A 19236-nucleotide genomic window follows, 5' to 3' on the forward strand; every position below is an offset into this window, starting at 1 on the left:
TGTACGGAGGTTTGAAACCACAGCTGTACATCTCAGCATCAGAGATATGCTACCAGGACGTCAGCAGCATGAGTCAGTCCAGCAGAAGTGAGTTGAGCTGCGTGGTGGGAGACTGTGGAGCTGGGAGGATGTGGTGGTGATCATCACACAATCACACACCGTTCAACTGTGTCTTCACAGTCGCTGCCGTCAGGCCATTGAAACAATATGTTCATAACAGCGTCTCAAAATACATCCCTCTTGCTGGGTGAGTCACCTCTGCAGAGCCTCTTGGGGATGGGGGGGCTAAATGTGCTAAATGTAATCCATGACCATACCTGGACTGGTCCACTTAGTCCAGAGGAGGTTCACCTGTGCCATGCAGAGTTCCTCCATCTCTAAAAAGCCACATGTGGAAAAACACCCTCTTTCATGGCCAAACAAAAAAGCTCTTGATAGGAGCAACAGGGGCATCAAATTGGCCATTTTCTGTGAAGTTCAAGGTTTATTCTTGACTTTCCACCCTGTTCATGTGACTTCAGGGTTTCTGTGGCTCCAGAGCAGTGCACAAATCAAACCACATCTTTGGTCCGTGACGTTGGAATACAGAGGCTTATTTTTCTGTCTTGCTAAATTTAGACAAACATTTATTGTCAGTATACATCTCTGGTAACTAGCATCTGTCTGTCTGTGTGCTATGTTCAGTAGAAACACACTTTCTATGTCTACTTATGCACTTTGGTTCAGATGTGGTTGTTTTGAAATGTGCTCCAGAAATACAATTGAGATGAGTTGTTCATATATAATAAAGTGTGTAAAATGTTCTGAAGGACCTCTTGGCTGAAGGTTTCTCTGCTCTAACCCAACAACTTCACACATTCTTCATGACTAATCAAAGAGCCTATTTGTGCTTCACTTTCTTCATGTAAATATTCCGTCTGCAGCACTTTGATAAGACATCCATCACTCCACGTGATGTCTTGTGGATCATTTTTGATGAAGTCAATTGAGAAATGCACTTGATCACACATGAATGAATGAAGCATTTATAATTCAGCCTAAAACTAAAACTGAAGCACAATGTCAAGAGTACAAACTTGAAAATCATGATTGAGTTCTACAACAGAATCAACAGTCTTGACCGTGTCACTCTGAAGAGGCGTCTTCTACTTCCTCAAACATGTTCCAGACGGGGTCACCGATGGCAGAACCACCTTCTGTGTCTTCTTCATCAATCACTGGGTTTGAAATGATGATGATGATGAAATATGGTTAAATTCAGCCTCTTCGTGGTCAAAACTCTGATCCTCCATAACGTAAACACAACTTGGGCGTGTGCACAACCAGTGATGTCACTCTGTTATTGTCAGAAGCTCCACCCAGCAGAGGAAATAGCTGTTTATCGGGTATTTTCTCTCAGATTGCCGAGTTTTAACATTTTACCCTTCAGCCAGTTAGCATGAAAATGTCCCTAGAAGCGACAGCCAGAGTGTTTTGGAGGTCGAATTTTCATTTCACTAGGACTTTAATACTGCGGTGGGAGTGTGTTAGTGATGCACTGCCCCCTGCAGGTTGGGAGCAGGAGCCGCTTGTATAAATGGCACAACGGTTCTCTCATGCTGATTCCTCACGTCTACGTTCTGCACGTCACGCCAGTGTGTCCAGCAGAAAGCAGCCTTGAGTTGGGCTTCAGTTTTGTGTCTTGCTGCGAGTTGGTCTGCGTCGCTCCACAAGGTGCTCCAGCCAAGAAACAAGAAACAGAGTAAAACTCTGTTTCTTGTCTCATGGTGTTTTTTATCCTTTCTGTGTGACCAAGGTTCCTGCCCAGCCCTCCTCTCACCTTCAAGATGTCTGCACAACTACACACTAGCTTCTGCGCTTTTCCCACCTCCCTTTTCCCCTCATTGTCTAAATACAAGACAATTTCTCACAACCAGCTGTGTGGCGCGTTTGAGTCCACACCTCAACGTGACAGTCTTATTAGTTTAAGTCTTTCGAGTGACATACTTTGAATACAGCTATTTCAAATACAATCTCTGTCCTTTAAAAATCAGTCAAAATAAACCATAAGCAAACTCATAAATTAAGAAATGTGTGTGTTTGTATAAAAGACAATAGAATATAATAGAAATATCCTACATTGAAATGAAAATTGTCATTGTACCTTCTATTGTGGTACTGACTAAAAAATAAGCTTATATTTGACCGAGTATCATACTTTATGTCATCCAAACTACAGAACATAGGACCACATGGGTTTGTAGTGTTTTTAGCACTACAGCTCAAAAGTCAAAGCACGAGCTGGGCTCATTAGAAGACATGTTGGGCAAAGTAAAGCTGTAAATCTCATCAATCTTTAAATCATTTTGGAAATTGTAAAGCTGAGGTGTTTAATTCTAGAAATCCTCCAGATACAGTATCTATCAGCACGACTATGAAGCACAACTATGTCTCAGCATATTGTGTGGAGACAGCTGGTGTAAGGAAGGACATGTGGCGTTGTGGTGATGAGTTGAAGCTAAAGCAGGCCAGGTGAGGCTGCACTGACCGGCGACCTCCACGATGTCTCCTGGGACGATGTCTCTGGCCTTGATCCTCTGCACACTCTTCCTGTCCTGCCGGTAAACCTTTCCCATCTCTGGCTCGTACTCCTTCAGCGCCTCGATGGCGTCCTCAGCGTTACGCTCCTGTTGAGGAGGACATGAGTTAACGTCAACCTGGCGAACGGCGTCACGTGAGACACAGCTGGCGACGACGGCTGTTTGAGGAGGATTCTGGGTGTGAAGTGCATGAAATCTGAAGCACAACATTTTGTCTTTTCCAATTTTATTCTTCACCATCAGTAAGCAAAAGACATCTCTCAGAAGTGACCGCCGACACATGTATTTATTTAAAAAAATAAATAAATACAGCAGCCTCACACAGTATTTGAGCAACACAACCCACATGGAAAGAACCTATATAAACATATATGTTTTAATATAGGTTTTGATATAGGTTTGGCATATATGTGACATATATAAAATTGGCCGTTTTCCTATATGTTATATACATATATGTACATATATGTACATATATGTGCCCATATATGCACACCTATATGCACATATATGCACACCTATATGTGCCCATATATGCACACCTATATGCGCATATATGCATATATGCAGCATATATGCAGCATATATGCAGCATATATATGGTCATATATGTGCATATATGCAGCATTTATGTGCATATATGTGCATATATACAGCATATATATGGTCATATATGTGCATATATGCTGCATATAGGTTTCATATATGTGCATATATCCTCATATAGGTTCTTTCCATGTGGGAAAGAGCAGACTGCTGATGGGAGCTGGCAGGCTGCTGCTTTTCAAAAGGCCTTCTCTGAGACCAACTGAGATCAAAATAACCTTCAGCACAGAGTATCTATCCACAGTGTCGCCCATGTCTTTGAAAACAGCAAATGGCCAGCTCGGAGGAATCTGCTAAGCCGAAACACGTTTAATCAAACACCAAGTGTAACCAACACCATGTGGTTGTTGGTGGTTCAAGTGGAGACTGCGCCCACATTTCAGACAATTCAACACATTCCCTTCTCTAATCTCTGTGCTTGCAACTGACACTATTCAATTTCAAACATACATCTTATAACAGGAAGAAGTCACGTGTGTGTGGCTAACACACTGTACAGTAGAACAGCAGAACTACACAAAGTATAACCATTTCAAAGTAGGGCTAAAGCTCTATGACAACATTTTACTTGATTTGATTGTATGACCTGTAATTTCATTATAAATTACAGCTTTTGATATATACATATATAAAAATCTAGAAAAGTATCCTGGCTTAAGTTTATGAAAGCTTGAAAATCTGGCATTTTACTTGGATTCTTTCCACATTCAGGAGATTTGAAGACAATCCAAAGGTTATTGTGTCCCTCACCTGCCACACCCCGACGATGGCGTTGGCGATGAGGATCAGTAAGATTACAAAAGGCTCCACAAAGGCTGTGATCGTTTCTTCCCCCTCTTCAAACCAAGCCAGGACCTGGAAGCAGAGCACATAATCCCATCAGTATTCCTCATACATCCCAAATCAAGAGAACATGGGAGGGAAAATTACAAAAGACAAGTCACAATAGTAATAGAACCACCGCGATAAATGGGAATTGAGATTTTGTTTTTGCCCTCTTGTGACACTAGTGAATTGACTCACACACACTGTGAAGCTCATGTAACAGATGTGTGACAGATGTGTGACACGCTGATGGATGTTGTGTGACACTTGTACTGCTAAAGTCCTCAGAGCCACTGTAATGACGAGTACAGTAAATGATGTACTAAAAGTCTCTTTTTTCTCCTCAGTTGTTTTCTTTCATGCAACTTATATTAAGGAGTGACATACATCAAAATATACGGGCCACTGTATAACAACTCAACAAAAAAACCTCCATTATTACGGGATTTGACCAGCGGAGCCTAAAAGAAAAAGCTACGGAGAAAATGTTCAACTAAAGATGATTAATTATGCAGCTGAAATTGGTGAAATAACATTAGAAAGTTCAGAGTGTCTAAGAAACCTGAGGCTTTTTATAACAGATTGTAGTCCAGACAGTATGGTATATAAACACAAACATCTATTTCTCTCTGAGTTTTGGTTAATAGACATTCCTGACAAATCCTGTCAGCTGCAACAAGAGATGGATGTAATGGGAAATTTCAATGATTTCAATAACATGAGGATGTGAGTTGGTTTCTCAATGCTGTGCGTTTCTCCAACATGCAACAGGAAATAAATACAAATACCACTTTAATACAACACTGAATAAAAGCTGTCACAGCAAAGGAATATATGATTGGATATACAGTAAAACCTCTGATGTAGGGACGTCCTACAATCCAAGGGCAAGTGTCCCCTGAAGACAAGTGTCCTCTCTTCGGAGGGACGGGTCAAGAGGACAAATTGTAAGACCAGTAGATATTGAATGAATCAAACATCAAATATATTATGATTATTTAAAAGCACATAACTGAACCAATACAATATGGATACAATATAGATATATATGATCTATGTCTATATCTATATCTATATATCTATATATATAATATGTATATATATTACGGGTCGTCTCAGTGACGTGTCTCCCAGTACAGTGTCACTTCCTCCTCACAGGTTCATGAACACATGTGTTTCCTCGTGCATATTTAAAGTTACAGATGTTATGAACAGTCAAGAGGGACGAGCCAACAGTCCAGGAACAAACACTCCTTCATCAACTCTATCGTTGGAAGAAGGCAGGTGGGACCAGTGTCACCACAGGTACTTTAAAAAACTAATCCCATTACTAGTTACTTCTTTAAAAAGTAACTTACTTACTTCACAGATTACTAGTTTATAAAAGTGACTAAGTTAGATTACAAGTGACCTTTTTAGTTACTTTCACCAGCTGCCGATAACACCCCCCATCGTCCGAACATAAAAACTCCGGTAACACTTTATAATAACTATCCGTTATAAGTACCGTATTTTGCTCGTTGAATATTTACTAACAGTTTATTAAGGATTTATAACTGCCTTATAGATTGGTAATAGATATTTACAAGCTGTATTCCCCAAAATTACATGTTAACTGTATGTTAATGATTTATAACTATACCTTATAAACTAGTAATAAATCATGAATAAGTATCAGTTAATACTTTATATACATTAGGACGTTATTCTAAAGTTGCAACTATTCCTCATTTACTAACTGTTAGTAAATGAGGAATAGTTGCAACTTTAGAATAACGTCCTAATGTATATACAGTATTAACTGATACTTAACAAGTCATTAGTAAGTAGTTTACTAATGGCTTATTCATGATTTATAACTAGTTTATAAGGTATAGTTATAAATCATTAACATACAGTTAACATGTAATTATAAATCGTTAACTAAATGCTTGTAAATGATCTATCACCAATCTATAAGGCACAGTTATAAATCCTTAATAAACTGTTAACAAATATTCAACAAGCAATCTATAACTCATTAATTAATGGTTTATTAACTACTTATAACGGATAGTTATTATAAAGTGTTACCAAAACTCCTGCACCTGCTGGTTCATATTTAACCTTTGACCTCCTGCCGGTACATGTTTAACCTTTGACCTCCTGCTGGTACATGTTTAACCTTTGACCTCCTGCCGGTACATGTTTAACCTTTGACCACCTGCTGCCGGTACATGTTTAACCTTTGACCTCCTGCCGGTACATGTTTAACCTTTGACCTTCATTCTTTGTTGTATATATATTTGACTCACACTTTTATGGTCACATTTGTCCTCTTACTGGTATTTATTTACCCAGAGATGTAGTTGTGGTCTGTTGTTGCACTATGTCTTCATGTATTTGCACTGCCTGCTCGGAGACTTCACCCCTTCCTGGAGTAATGAGGTCTAACACTGATTGATTGAAGAGGGGGCTTGTTGCAATATTAAGGTTTATTGCTGACAATGGTTGGTTCCAATTCTTTTCTGTTGAGCGCACCATTAGAGCGGGCTGGTCTGTGATTGGCTGAGAGTGGACAAGGGGGCAGATCAGGTGAGCAGGCGATGTGTGTGTGTGTGTGTGTGTGTGTGTGTGTGTGTGTGTGTGTGTGTGTGTGTGTGTGTGTGTGTGTGTGTGTGTGTCAGGTTGGAGGAGAACAGAGGAGCGGCTGGTTGTGTTTAATAATAAAGCAGCTTTGCAGACAAGAAACTCGTCTTATTGGACACTACAACAGTAATGCACAGTGACTTGGTCAAGTAACTTTAATCTTAGTAACTGGTTACTGAAAAAGTGGTCAAATGAGTGTAACACTTTACTAATTAACACGTTACCGGCATCACTGGTTGGGGCGCATTATATTTTCAGTGAAACTTCCATTAAAGTTTTTAATGCCTTTCATTTCAAGCCCCTATACTGAGGATGTTGCTCATGTGTTTGCCAGGACTGCAGCTTGAGCTCCAGTCTCATTTGGCTCTCTGTTCCTGAGATAATTGAACTAAAATAATCCTGTAAATCACAAGCAATTAGTTAATCTCCCATAATGTAATAAAGCAACCAAGCTCAGTGAGACCTGAGCGTCTGACTGCAGTGGAGGCCAGAGACATTGAGACAATGTGGTCACAAAAAGGTCAAAAGCGTATTTTTGTCATAACATGTTCAGTTTCAATCGATGTCAATCAATGTCCAGTTTTCCATTCCCTATACTCTGCTATGCCACATGATGCAGTGACATCATCACCCTAGTTAGCGGTTGGGGTCAAAGGTCAGGGGGAGCGACACAGAAATTGTAAAATGTGTGCACATCTGTGTCAACAGCATGAAGCAATTAAAAAGACCATGACACATAATGAGTGATGTGGTGGATCAAATAATCCTGTAATCCATTGGTTTCCGCTCTACCAGGTGTCTGTTCTCGTTTTCATATATCTGCATAAGTGTTCAAAGAAAAGCCAGCAAAACACCAGAAAGACAAGGTGCACCTCATTTAACTTTAGTTTAAATTTTAGGGTTTTAAAAATGAACGGCAAACATGAGTCACTAGTTATGTACACAAGACATCAAAATAATGAGATCAAATATGTAAAACACACCTTTTATTTAATCTATTTTCCTAAGTGTGAGTGAAAATGTCAGATCTGATTATTACCATTATCTGATTACTCCAAGCTTCAATCTGATTTTCATGAACATGTAAACAGGCTCAGTGTTACAGATAAATACTTAATAGAAGAAATGACATGTGTGGACATGTAGAAAAAAAGGAAAAGACAAGAAAAAGTAGAATATATACCAAATATACTGAAATAGAATCTCATTTATTGTTATAAATAACAAATATCAATTCATGTTAAATTAAAAACAATTGATGAATCAAATCTAACGTAAATGTGAATCCACTTTAAACTTCACTCGATTTGTGTGTATGCCTTCCAGGCCCCAGCGGAGCAGCTCGTTGGCTCTACCATGCATCCTGACCTGCTTCCAAACGTGGTGCACAGTGAGTGTGAGTGGGGGTGAACTTCCTGGAGCTGAGAGTGTGGCTTTGTCGGACATGGGACCTCCCACTGAGAGACGGCAGCCCAAATTTGGTGTTAAGTGGCTCTGGCGGCCTGTCGGACAGCAGCTGCTGACACCTCTGTATCACCTGACCGGCACCGCACACCACATAGCAGCTCCCCCAGCCAGGAGCCTCGCTTATCCTAGTGGAACAGGCCATCTGTTCATCCAGGGGGCACTTCTAACAACGTGAGAAAGCTTTTATAAAAAGACTGCACATGAATCATGTCCTGCCAAGATTTAAACTTAAAGGTCCCATAGTCTACTAAATGGACTTTTCTGGTCTTTAAACGTGATAAAAGTGTTATTTGGGGTTCATAAACATTCCCAAAGTGTTTTTTTCATTGATTCCCTCCAGCTTGAGTTCACAGTGATCTTTCTCTGTTCTACCTGGTGGGGGAGCTCAACACCTTGATTCTATTTGATGACGTCACAGAGCTGGAGAAGCCCCGCCTCCAGGAAGATTGACATGAGGAGAAACCAAAACAAGACACGCCCACATCTCAGTCTCTGCTGCTTCACATTGAACTGCTGTTTTTGTTGTTCCACATCTGTTTTCACCTTCATGTCCACTGGAGAAAATGTGTTTTCACCTTCATGTCCACTGGAGAAAATGTGTTTTCACCTTCATGTCCACTGGAGAAAATGTGTTTTCACCTTCATGTCCACTGGAGAAAATGTGTTTTCACCTTCATGTCCACAGGAGAAAATGTGTTTTCACCTTCATGTCCACTGGAGAAAATGTGTTTTCACCTTCATGTCCACTGGAGAAAATGTGTTTTCACCTTCATGTCCACAGGAGAAAATGTGTTTTCACCTTCATGTCCACTGGAGAAAATGTGTTTTCACCTTCATGTCCACAGGAGAAAATGTGTTTTCACCTTCATGTCCACTGGAGAAAATGTGTTTTCACCTTCATGTCCACTGGAGAAAATGTGTTTTCACCTTCATGTCCACTGGAGAAAATGTGTTTTCATCTTCATGTCCACTGGAGAAAATGTGTTTTCACCTTCATGTCCACTGGAGAAAATGTGTTTTCACCTTCATGTCCACTGGAGAAAATGTGTTTTCACCTTCATGTCCACTGGAGAAAATGTGTTTTCACCTTCATGTCCACAGGAGAAAATGTGTTTTCACCTTCATGTCCACTGGAGAAAATGTGTTTTCACCTTCATGTCCACTGGAGAAAATGTGTTTTCACCTTCATGTCCACTGGAGAAAATGTGTTTTCACCATCATGTCCACTGGAGAAAATGTGTTTTCACCTTCATGTCCACTGGAGAAAATGTGTTTTCATCATCATGTCCACTGGAGAAAATGTGTTTTCACCTCCATGTCCACTGGAGAAAATGTGTTTTCACCATCATGTCCACAGGAGAAAATGTGTTTTCACCTTCATGTCCACTGGAGAAAATGTGTTTTCACCTTCATGTCCACTGGAGAAAATGTGTTTTCACCTTCATGTCCACTGGAGAAAATGTGTTTTCACCATCATGTCCACTGGAGAAAATGTGTTTTCACCTTCATGTCCACTGGAGAAAATGTGTTTTCATCATCATGTCCACTGGAGAAAATGTGTTTTCACCATCATGTCCACAGGAGAAAATGTGTTTTCACCTTCATGTCCACTGGAGAAAATGTGTTTTCACCTTCATGTCCACTGGAGAAAATGTGTTTTCACCTTCATGTCCACTGGAGAAAATGTGTTTTCACCATCATGTCCACTGGAGAAAATGTGTTTTCACCTTCATGTCCACTGGAGAAAATGTGTTTTCATCATCATGTCCACTGGAGAAAATGTGTTTTCACCATCATGTCCACTGGAGAAAATGTGTTTTCACCTTCATGTCCACTGGAGAAAATGTGTTTTCACCTTCATGTCCACTGGAGAAAATGTGTTTTCACCATCATGTCCACTGGAGAAAATGTGTTTTCACCTTCATGTCCACTGGAGAAAATGTGTTTTCACCATCATGTCCACTAGAGAAAATGTGCTTTCACCTTCATGTCCACTGGAGAAAATGTGTTTTCACCATCATGCCACTGGAGAAAATGTGTTTTCACCTTCATGTCCACTGGAGAAAATGTGTTTTCACCATCATGTCCACTGGAGAAAATGTGTTTTCACCATCATGTCCACTGGAGAAAATGTGTTTTCACCTTCATGTCCACTGGAGAAAATGTGTTTTCACCTTCATGTCCACAGGAGAAAATGTGTTTTCACCTTCATGTCCACTGGAGAAAATGTGTTTTCACCTTCATGTCCACTGGAGAAAATGTGTTTTCACCTTCATGTCCACTGGAGAAAATGTGTTTTCACCTTCATGTCCACTGGAGAAAATGTGTTTTCACCTTCATGTCCACTGGAGAAAATGTGTTTTCACCTTCATGTCCACTGGAGAAAATGTGTTTTCACCTTCATGTCCACTTGGAGAAAATGTGTTTTCACCTTCATGTCCACTTGGAGAAAATGTGTTTTCACCTTCATGTCCACTGGAGAAAATGTGTTTTCACCTTCATGTCCACTGGAGAAAATGTGTTTTCACCTTCATGTCCACTTGGAGAAAATGTGTTTTCACCTTCATGTCCACTGGAGAAAATGTGTTTTCACCTTCATGTCCACTGGAGAAAATGTGTTTTCACCTTCATGTCCACTGGAGAAAATGTGTTTTCACCTTCATGTCCACAGGAGAAAATGTGTTTTCACCTTCATGTCCACTGGAGAAAATGTGTTTTCACCTTCATGTCCACTGGAGAAAATGTGTTTTCACCTTCATGTCCACTGGAGAAAATGTGTTTTCACCTTCATGTCCACTGGAGAAAATGTGTTTTCACCTTCATGTCCACTGGAGAAAATGTGTTTTCACCTTCATGTCCACAGGAGAAAATGTGTTTTCACCTTCATGTCCACTGGAGAAAATGTGTTTTCACCTTCATGTCCACTGGAGAAAATGTGTTTTCACCTTCATGTCCACTGGAGAAAATGTGTTTTCACCTTCATGTCCACTGGAGAAAATGTGTTTTCACCTTCATGTCCACTGGAGAAAATGTGTTTTCACCTTCATGTCCACTTGGAGAAAATGTGTTTTCACCTTCATGTCCACTTGGAGAAAATGTGTTTTCACCTTCATGTCCACAGGAGAAAATGTGTTTTCACCTTCATGTCCACTGGAGAAAATGTGTTTTCACCTTCATGTCCACTGGAGAAAATGTGTTTTCACCTTCATGTCCACTTGGAGAAAATGTGTTTTCACCTTCATGTCCACTGGAGAAAATGTGTTTTCACCTTCATGTCCACTGGAGAAAATGTGTTTTCACCTTCATGTCCACTGGAGAAAATGTGTTTTCACCTTCATGTCCACTGGAGAAAATGTGTTTTCACCTTCATGTCCACTGGAGAAAATGTGTTTTCACCTTCATGTCCACTGGAGAAAATGTGTTTTCACCTTCATGTCCACTTGGAGAAAATGTGTTTTCACCTTCATGTCCACTTGGAGAAAATGTGTTTTCACCTTCATGTCCACTGGAGAAAATGTGTTTTCACCTTCATGTCCACTGGAGAAAATGTGTTTTCACCTTCATGTCCACTTGGAGAAAATGTGTTTTCACCTTCATGTCCACTGGAGAAAATGTGTTTTCACCTTCATGTCCACTGGAGAAAATGTGTTTTCACCTTCATGTCCACTGGAGAAAATGTGTTTTCACCTTCATGTCCACAGGAGAAAATGTGTTTTCACCTTCATGTCCACTGGAGAAAATGTGTTTTCACCTTCATGTCCACTGGAGAAAATGTGTTTTCACCTTCATGTCCACTGGAGAAAATGTGTTTTCACCTTCATGTCCACTGGAGAAAATGTGTTTTCACCTTCATGTCCACTGGAGAAAATGTGTTTTCACCTTCATGTCCACAGGAGAAAATGTGTTTTCACCTTCATGTCCACTGGAGAAAATGTGTTTTCACCTTCATGTCCACTGGAGAAAATGTGTTTTCACCTTCATGTCCACTGGAGAAAATGTGTTTTCACCTTCATGTCCACTGGAGAAAATGTGTTTTCACCTTCATGTCCACTGGAGAAAATGTGTTTTCACCTTCATGTCCACTTGGAGAAAATGTGTTTTCACCTTCATGTCCACTTGGAGAAAATGTGTTTTCACCTTCATGTCCACAGGAGAAAATGTGTTTTCACCTTCATGTCCACTGGAGAAAATGTGTTTTCACCTTCATGTCCACTGGAGAAAATGTGTTTTCACCTTCATGTCCACTTGGAGAAAATGTGTTTTCACCTTCATGTCCACTGGAGAAAATGTGTTTTCACCTCCATGTCCACTGGAGAAAATGTGTTTTCACCTTCATGTCCACTGGAGAAAATGTGTTTTCACCTCCATGTCCACTGGAGAAAATGTGTTTTCACCTTCATGTCCACTTGGAGAAAATCTGTTTTCACCTTCATGTCCACTGGAGAAAATGTGTTTTCACCTTCATGTCCACTGGAGAAAATGTGTTTTCACCATCATGTCCACAGGAGAAAATGTGTTTTCACCTTCATGTCCACTGGAGAAAATGTGTTTTCACCATCATGTCCACAGGAGAAAATGTGTTTTCACCTTCATGTCCACTGGAGAAAATGTGTTTTCACCTTCATGTCCACAGGAGAAAATGTGTTTTCACCTTCATGTCCACTGGAGAAAATGTGTTTTCAGGTACCAGTATGGTTCCTCACTATTTGTCTTGTGGAAGAAGAAGCACAGCGGCCAATGTGTCTGGACTTGTTGTTGTTTTCCACAAACAATGTTTGTTTGTGAGCGACTCTTCACCAAAGAAGCTTCCAGAACTACGGTACTTTGAAACTGGACTTCCTCAGAAGCTCCTCTTGAAACCTGCTGCTATTCCCACAATAAAAGACTAAGGAGGGCCGAGATGTGTCAGTACATTACTACAACTACCAGCTGAGCTGCTGGCTACGTCACCCAGGGGGTGGAGGAGGCGGCTGTGGGCTGGGCTGCAGTCTCCGTGAGGGTGGAGGAGGTGGAGGAGCTGAGAACCACCATCATGAGGTGACGTCAGCTCAGTCCAAGAAATACTAGAATTTCACTAGTTGTGAGTGTTTCTACTGGATCACCTACATTATTATCCACATGAGCAGAGGAGGGACTGTGGAACATGGAATATACACAATATGGTCCTTTAACATTAAAAATATGTGAGCCTTAACCTTCCAGGTGGTGATAGTCGTCATGGGAATTGTAATTTTTAGGCCTAAATTCCAAAAATGTTGTGGGGTTTTTTGTATAATTTGCAGTGTTGAAAGGTGTGAAAAGACTCGGCTGTGACATAACTGCAGTTCAGTATCAAAAGTTAATGTGTCTGGCTGTGAGCAAGGCCGCGGTAAGTCATTACACAGCAGTTACTCACGCAGGACAACACGATGTCTTACTCGGCACGAGGTGAGAGCAACTCGATGCCGCTGACTGCTGTTGTCACCATTCCTCAGACGGGTCGTCGGCCCTCTCAGCTATTAACGCCGAGCTCCGCGAGCCGAAGACATTCACGCTGCGGCACTATGCGCCACGCAAACGGCCCCCGCTGCTCTGGGTCACTGGATTATCCAGGAGCCCATCGGCAGGTCTCTTTTAGACGGGAGGTGGGAAAACGCAGCTATCCACACAATACCACGCAGTCCACTACTTTTAGAGCAGAAGGACCCACAACATTCAGTCAGACCATCATCATCATACCTTCATTTATTTAAACTCAATCATCTATTTACATTTTTTCCTTATTTTATTTCTTAGTTATTTTCAAACTATTACTATTTTTAATATTACATTTTATATCAGTGCCTTAGTTTGTGTTTTATCTGTGTATCATTAAATGGAAAGGCTATGGCTTTGTTGTTAGAGTGGTCTTTTCTCAATCGGAAGGTTGCAGGTTGAATTCCCAATGTCCACATACCAAAATGTCTTTGAGCAAGACCCCGAACCCCAAATTGCTCCCAACTGACTTAAGGATGGGGCCGATCCAATCCAGTATCGGGTCCTGATACTCACGGAACTCACAGATCTGAAATTTCCGATCCAACCTGCAGAGATTTCTGATTCGTGAAGCCGCGTCTGTGCTTTAAGGCTGTTTTATGTTTGACGCACCGGCGTGACGTGCAGAACGTAGACGTGAGGAATCAGCATGAGAGAACCTCTGTGCCATTTATACTACAAGCGGCTCCTGCTCCCAACCTGCAGGGGGCAGTGCATCACTAACTCACTCCCACCGCAGTATTAATATGGGGTTATATTTGTGCCAAAATTCTGAGCGAGCACTGGTAAAATTTGAGCGCCAAAAAATGTATTGTGCAGCACACTAATAGCATTTTGAGGAAATGTTTAAATTGCGCAAAGAAAAACTTGAGATTGCGCTCAAAAATAATTTCTGCGCTCAGATTCTTCCTCTGCGCTCCACCTCTCTCTCTCTCTCTCTCTCTCTCTCTCTCTCTCTCTCTCTCTCTCTCTCTCTCTTGCTCAAATCTCTCCACCTCCGCTCAAGTTCTGCTGTGCGCTCGCTCAAAATGTGCAAAGCCCAAATGTGACATACACGGTTGTCCACCAATCACAGAAATTTGGGGCGGGCGTTGAACTCTGATTGGTTGCTTCGGTTTCTGGAAGTGCCTCATAACCAATGAAGAAGAAAAAGAAGAAGAAGAGGGAAAAACAAACTGGGAGAGAAAACAGAAATAAGTAAAAACTAAAGATAATGATCCTGGATTACAACATGTTTTCCCCCGCAGTTTGTTTTCCCTCTTCTTTTTCTTCTTCGTTGGTTATGAGGCACGTCCAGAATCAGAAGTAACCAATCAGAGTTCAACGCCCGCCCCGAATTTCTGTGATTGGTGGACAACCCTGTCTGTCACATTTGGGCTTTGCACATTTTGAGCGAGCGCAGCACGGACGTGGAGAGATTTGAGCGAGCGAGCGAGAGAGAGAGACAGACAGAGAGAGAGAGAGAGGTTGAGCGCAGAGCAAGAATCTGAGCGCAGAAATGATTTTTGAGCGCAATCTCAAGTTTTTCTTTGCGCAATTTAAATATTTCCTCAAAATGCTATTAGTGTGCTTGCACAATTAATTTTTTTGTGCTCAAATTTTCCCATCGCTCGCTCAGAATTTTGGCACAAATAGAACGCCATATATTAAGTTAGAGCAGAAGTAGGCTTCTCTGAGAAACCAGCAGGTCGTCCTGCAGTGGAGAGCGCAGCAGAGCATTCTCTCTTGAAAATTTGGAGGAGCACGAAGCGTTGACGTCCACGTGAGCAGGGCCGCACGGCGCACGGCGGCTGAAATGACGTCATTTGGCTGCACGGTGCCGTGCAGAGTTCGCGGATGCGTCAAGCACAAAACAGCCTTTGCTGTTGCTGGAACTCCACAGTGTTTCCCTGCTGCTGCTCTGCTGGCTGGCTGCAAACTGTGGACTGGATTTCCTGAAGAGAGGCGGGTCTCAATGAGACGTGGAGTAATGAGTCAGGAAATCCAGTCCAGTTTGCAGCCAGTGAGCAGGCTAGCGTCGTAGCGCTGTGCTAGCCAAATCTTCATGACAACATGTTGCTGTTTGGACGTGTTTTACGCTCACAGCACTGCAAAGTATTAATGTGGATGTTTGCAAAGCCATTGTACAGCGAGGCGGCGCTCTGCCACGAGACGTCGCCATTTTAAAAGAGGAGAACGGCGCTGACCGCGACATCAGAACAATGAACAGCAGCTCCTCCAGGCTGTAGCAGGAGATTCACACCTCAGTGAAGCTGCGTCCTCCTCCACACTAAACTCCCTGGAAATAGTCCCAATGGTTGGAGCTGCTTAGAGCGGAAACATTGTGTGAGTGCTGCTTGATGAAGAATTTCTCCAGGATTAATACAGTGATTGAGGGTTTAAAGATAGAACTAGTTTATTAGAGACCATGACGTCACTCAGACCCCCACATTGTCCTAATGGAACTAAAATACTTTGTACTGTTTCCTTTTCTCATCTTCTACTAACCTCAAGTTGTCTGCAGAGAAATTAAATACATTTCATATTTTACTGTAGAGAGGAGTTTAATACAGCCTCATATAAAATCAACAATAATGATAATAATAATATTAAAGCAAACACACCTCTGGTATCAAAATAGTATCGGTGTCGGCAGGTATTCAAATTCAGGTTTTGGATTGGATCGGCAGTGAAAAAACGTGGATCAGTGCCTCCCTACTGTACTGGCTGCTTCGTGGAAACATAACCATCAGATGACAGAAATTGTATCCAGGACATCTATGATGTTTTTATTCGTTTTTCTCACAACGACACATCGTTTTACTCTACAGACAACCTTGATGATTCTCATTCTTGTTTCTGATATAAAGAAGAGTATGACACCTGGAGGCCAAGAGAACAAAGTGACTTCAATAGATCAACTGTCTATTCATCCATTCTAATGATGTGATATTACTATATAGTGCTGCAAAATTCTGGGAATTTTCACAGTTGGAAACTTTCCATGGGAATTAATGGGAATTTCTGTGAATTAATGGGAATTTATTGGAATAAAACAGGACAGCTGTGGCAACATGCATGATAATGAATAATACTCCAACTCCTGTCAGCAGCCCAGGACAGATGTGGCTACAACAGTTGACCTCCACCTGTGTGACTGACGACGTGAATGAATAAAGGTTTCTGTAGCGCTTTGTCTCCTCGAAAAGTGTTTAGTGAGCAGCTTGCTTTACTGTCGGAGGAATCCTGATTAATGAGAGTTTAAAATGTATATTCAAGTTACTTTACAGGCCGTTTACTTCCTCTGATCCCCTGAAATTAATTACGACCAATCTATTGGTAGGTAATATGAATTATGAGCTAAAACTTAGTCTGTTGTGTTAAAACATGTGATCGTCTGTCCTGCAGGCCTCAACACAGCAACCTGTGCTTCATTAGCCTCATTAGTGACTTTTCAAACTTCTTATTGAAAGTACGTCTGTTCTAAAGTCATTTATTCAGGTGGCCACCTGCATCGTCAGCTCAGTGACAATTCACTTCATTTATACTCATTTAATTTTCAATATTTCCCAAATCCCCCAGCTTAACTTCCCATGGAAAGTTTCCGGAAAGTTTCCAGAAATGTTCCACTCCTTTGCAACCCTACTACTATAACATATTGTAGTGTATTACGATTGTTATTGTTGGTATGAAGTAGGAACAATATTTGGGGGTTAACAGTGTCTGGTTAAGGTTAGCTGACTTTATTCCTCCAAGTGCTTTTTTATTTGCATTGTTATATTTGGCAAATGACACTGAACACTGAACTTTCTCTGATGTGTGACTTGTACTAATACTTGTTTCTATCTTTAATATTAATACATTTCAGACAGCAACATGGACTGGCGAGCCTGTGACCACATGAAATACTGAAATTTGAACTGAGATTGAGGCTATTTACTTCATTCTCCAAATTATTTTCAGTTGAGTAAACCTTGAGGCCAATTAAAGAAAAGTATCTTAATACATGTGTCAGGATATCCTAAACGTTTTAATACTTGACGTGTAATACTCCTGACTTCAACATGGCAGAAAATTAGTTAAAAAAAACTTTAAGGGCATTAAATGTTGTGGAATATACTCACAAAAGATATACAGGCAGCCAGGAGAAGAATTCGAACAAGTAAATCTTCAAATTGTTCAAGGACGAGCTCCCATAAAGATTTCCCTGCAGAAACGGAGCCAGAGAGAGAGAGAGAGAGAGAGAGAGAGGGAAGGAGTTCGTGAGGAAACAATCCATCACAGAAACCCGGTAACAGAAAAGAGCAGCGGTATACTGGGTGACAGTGAGGCTTACCTTCCTCTGCTGGTAACTCTGTGTGTCGTATGGACGCAGGAGTGGATCCAGGAACCGCACATTAAACAGACAGCAGAGAAAAAGACGGCTTAGTGATGAATAAATACTGGAAAGACATGGTTTAAACTTCCTATTTTGTCATGGAGAAGTTGATGCATAACATGAACACAGAAAGACTGAATCCCCTCAAAACCAAACATTCGGTAGGAATCAAGTCTTTTCCGTGAAGAGAAATAATGAAATGAGTGAAGGTCAAAGTGTATCTGAGGGAAGTGGAGTTCACCCTCTGTGACCCCCCAGGTGGTATTAATACAAAGCAGCTGTTTCGGTCCGGGACAGGAGAGATTACCTTTGGCAGATATAAAGTTACTGCGGTGATCCTGCAGCCACTGTTCAGTGTCAAATGCCTGCCAGACCCTGGGTACCAGGGGTACCAGGGGTACCGAGGGTCCCGGGGGTCCCGGGGGTACCAGGGTGGGTGTGTTACAGTGAAGCAACACCCAACAAGGCCATCGTGCTCAACATGGACACAAAGCACTCCAAAGCTCATGTCCAACCATTACGTCTCTGAGTACACGGAGCAGCTCGGCCTTCCCATTGGGTTTGAGTGGAAGACAAAACTATTTTAATTGGTTCAATTTTACACATTTATCATGGAAACATTTGTGATTACTGAACTCTGAGATAAAAACAGACACACTGGCTGTTTTTACGTCAGTCTCATTGTTTCTTTTATGTTTGTGACTGTGCTGGAGGAGAAGATGGAGGAAAGCAGTTATCTGACTGCAGAAGTATGAACAGCTGCCATGAGGACAAACACTGCTTCTATCAGTTGAGCACATTTCTGCTCTTTCTTATACAAATGTCTCATTTTAACGCACATGAACGCAACAGGTGGGTCTGGACAAAGTCTTACTGATAAAGATTGAGCATGACATTTCATTTTGGAATACTTTTATCATTGTTTACTGACTTTAGTTCAATAAAACATTATAAGAGAAAATCCCTCTACCAGGTAGACTGATCTTGGTTGTACTCTGTGCAGTCAGTATGAAATTTAATTTCAAACCTAAAAGCATAATTTTGTAATGGCAGAGAAAAAGAAAAGACAACGTATTGAGGCAATGTGGCAAAACAACAATATTGATGTAATCAAGAGAAGCATCATAAGGCAACTGTGGAGGAACAAAGGCTCCGGCCTGCATAATGAAAGAGACACAGTCTCTCCTTGTACAAGTACCTAATAGAATATATAGAATATATATATATTTATAGCAGAGGTGGGTAACTGGCAGCCTGCAG

The 19236-nt window shown here is 41.2% G+C and overlaps 1 protein-coding gene across 2 annotated transcripts in view; it reads right to left on the reverse strand.

The window, feature by feature from the left end:
* The window catches only part of atp2a2a (ATPase sarcoplasmic/endoplasmic reticulum Ca2+ transporting 2a), a 73171-nt gene that overhangs the window by 51457 nt on the left and 2478 nt on the right, over positions 1-19236 (reverse strand). For both annotated transcript variants that reach the window (XM_080499312.1, XM_080499311.1), the window contains exons 2-5: positions 17935-17952; positions 17723-17805; positions 3936-4040; positions 2528-2666 (exon numbers count right to left, since the gene is read on the reverse strand). In XM_080499312.1, coding sequence (XP_080355438.1) covers positions 2528-2666; positions 3936-4040; positions 17723-17805; positions 17935-17952 — 345 coding nt within the window. The remainder of the gene's footprint in view (positions 1-2527; positions 2667-3935; positions 4041-17722; positions 17806-17934; positions 17953-19236) is intronic.

This window comes from Blennius ocellaris (assembly GCF_963422515.1).
Source record: "Blennius ocellaris genome assembly, chromosome: 7".
In the NCBI taxonomy this organism is placed as follows: domain Eukaryota; kingdom Metazoa; phylum Chordata; class Actinopteri; order Blenniiformes; family Blenniidae; genus Blennius; species Blennius ocellaris.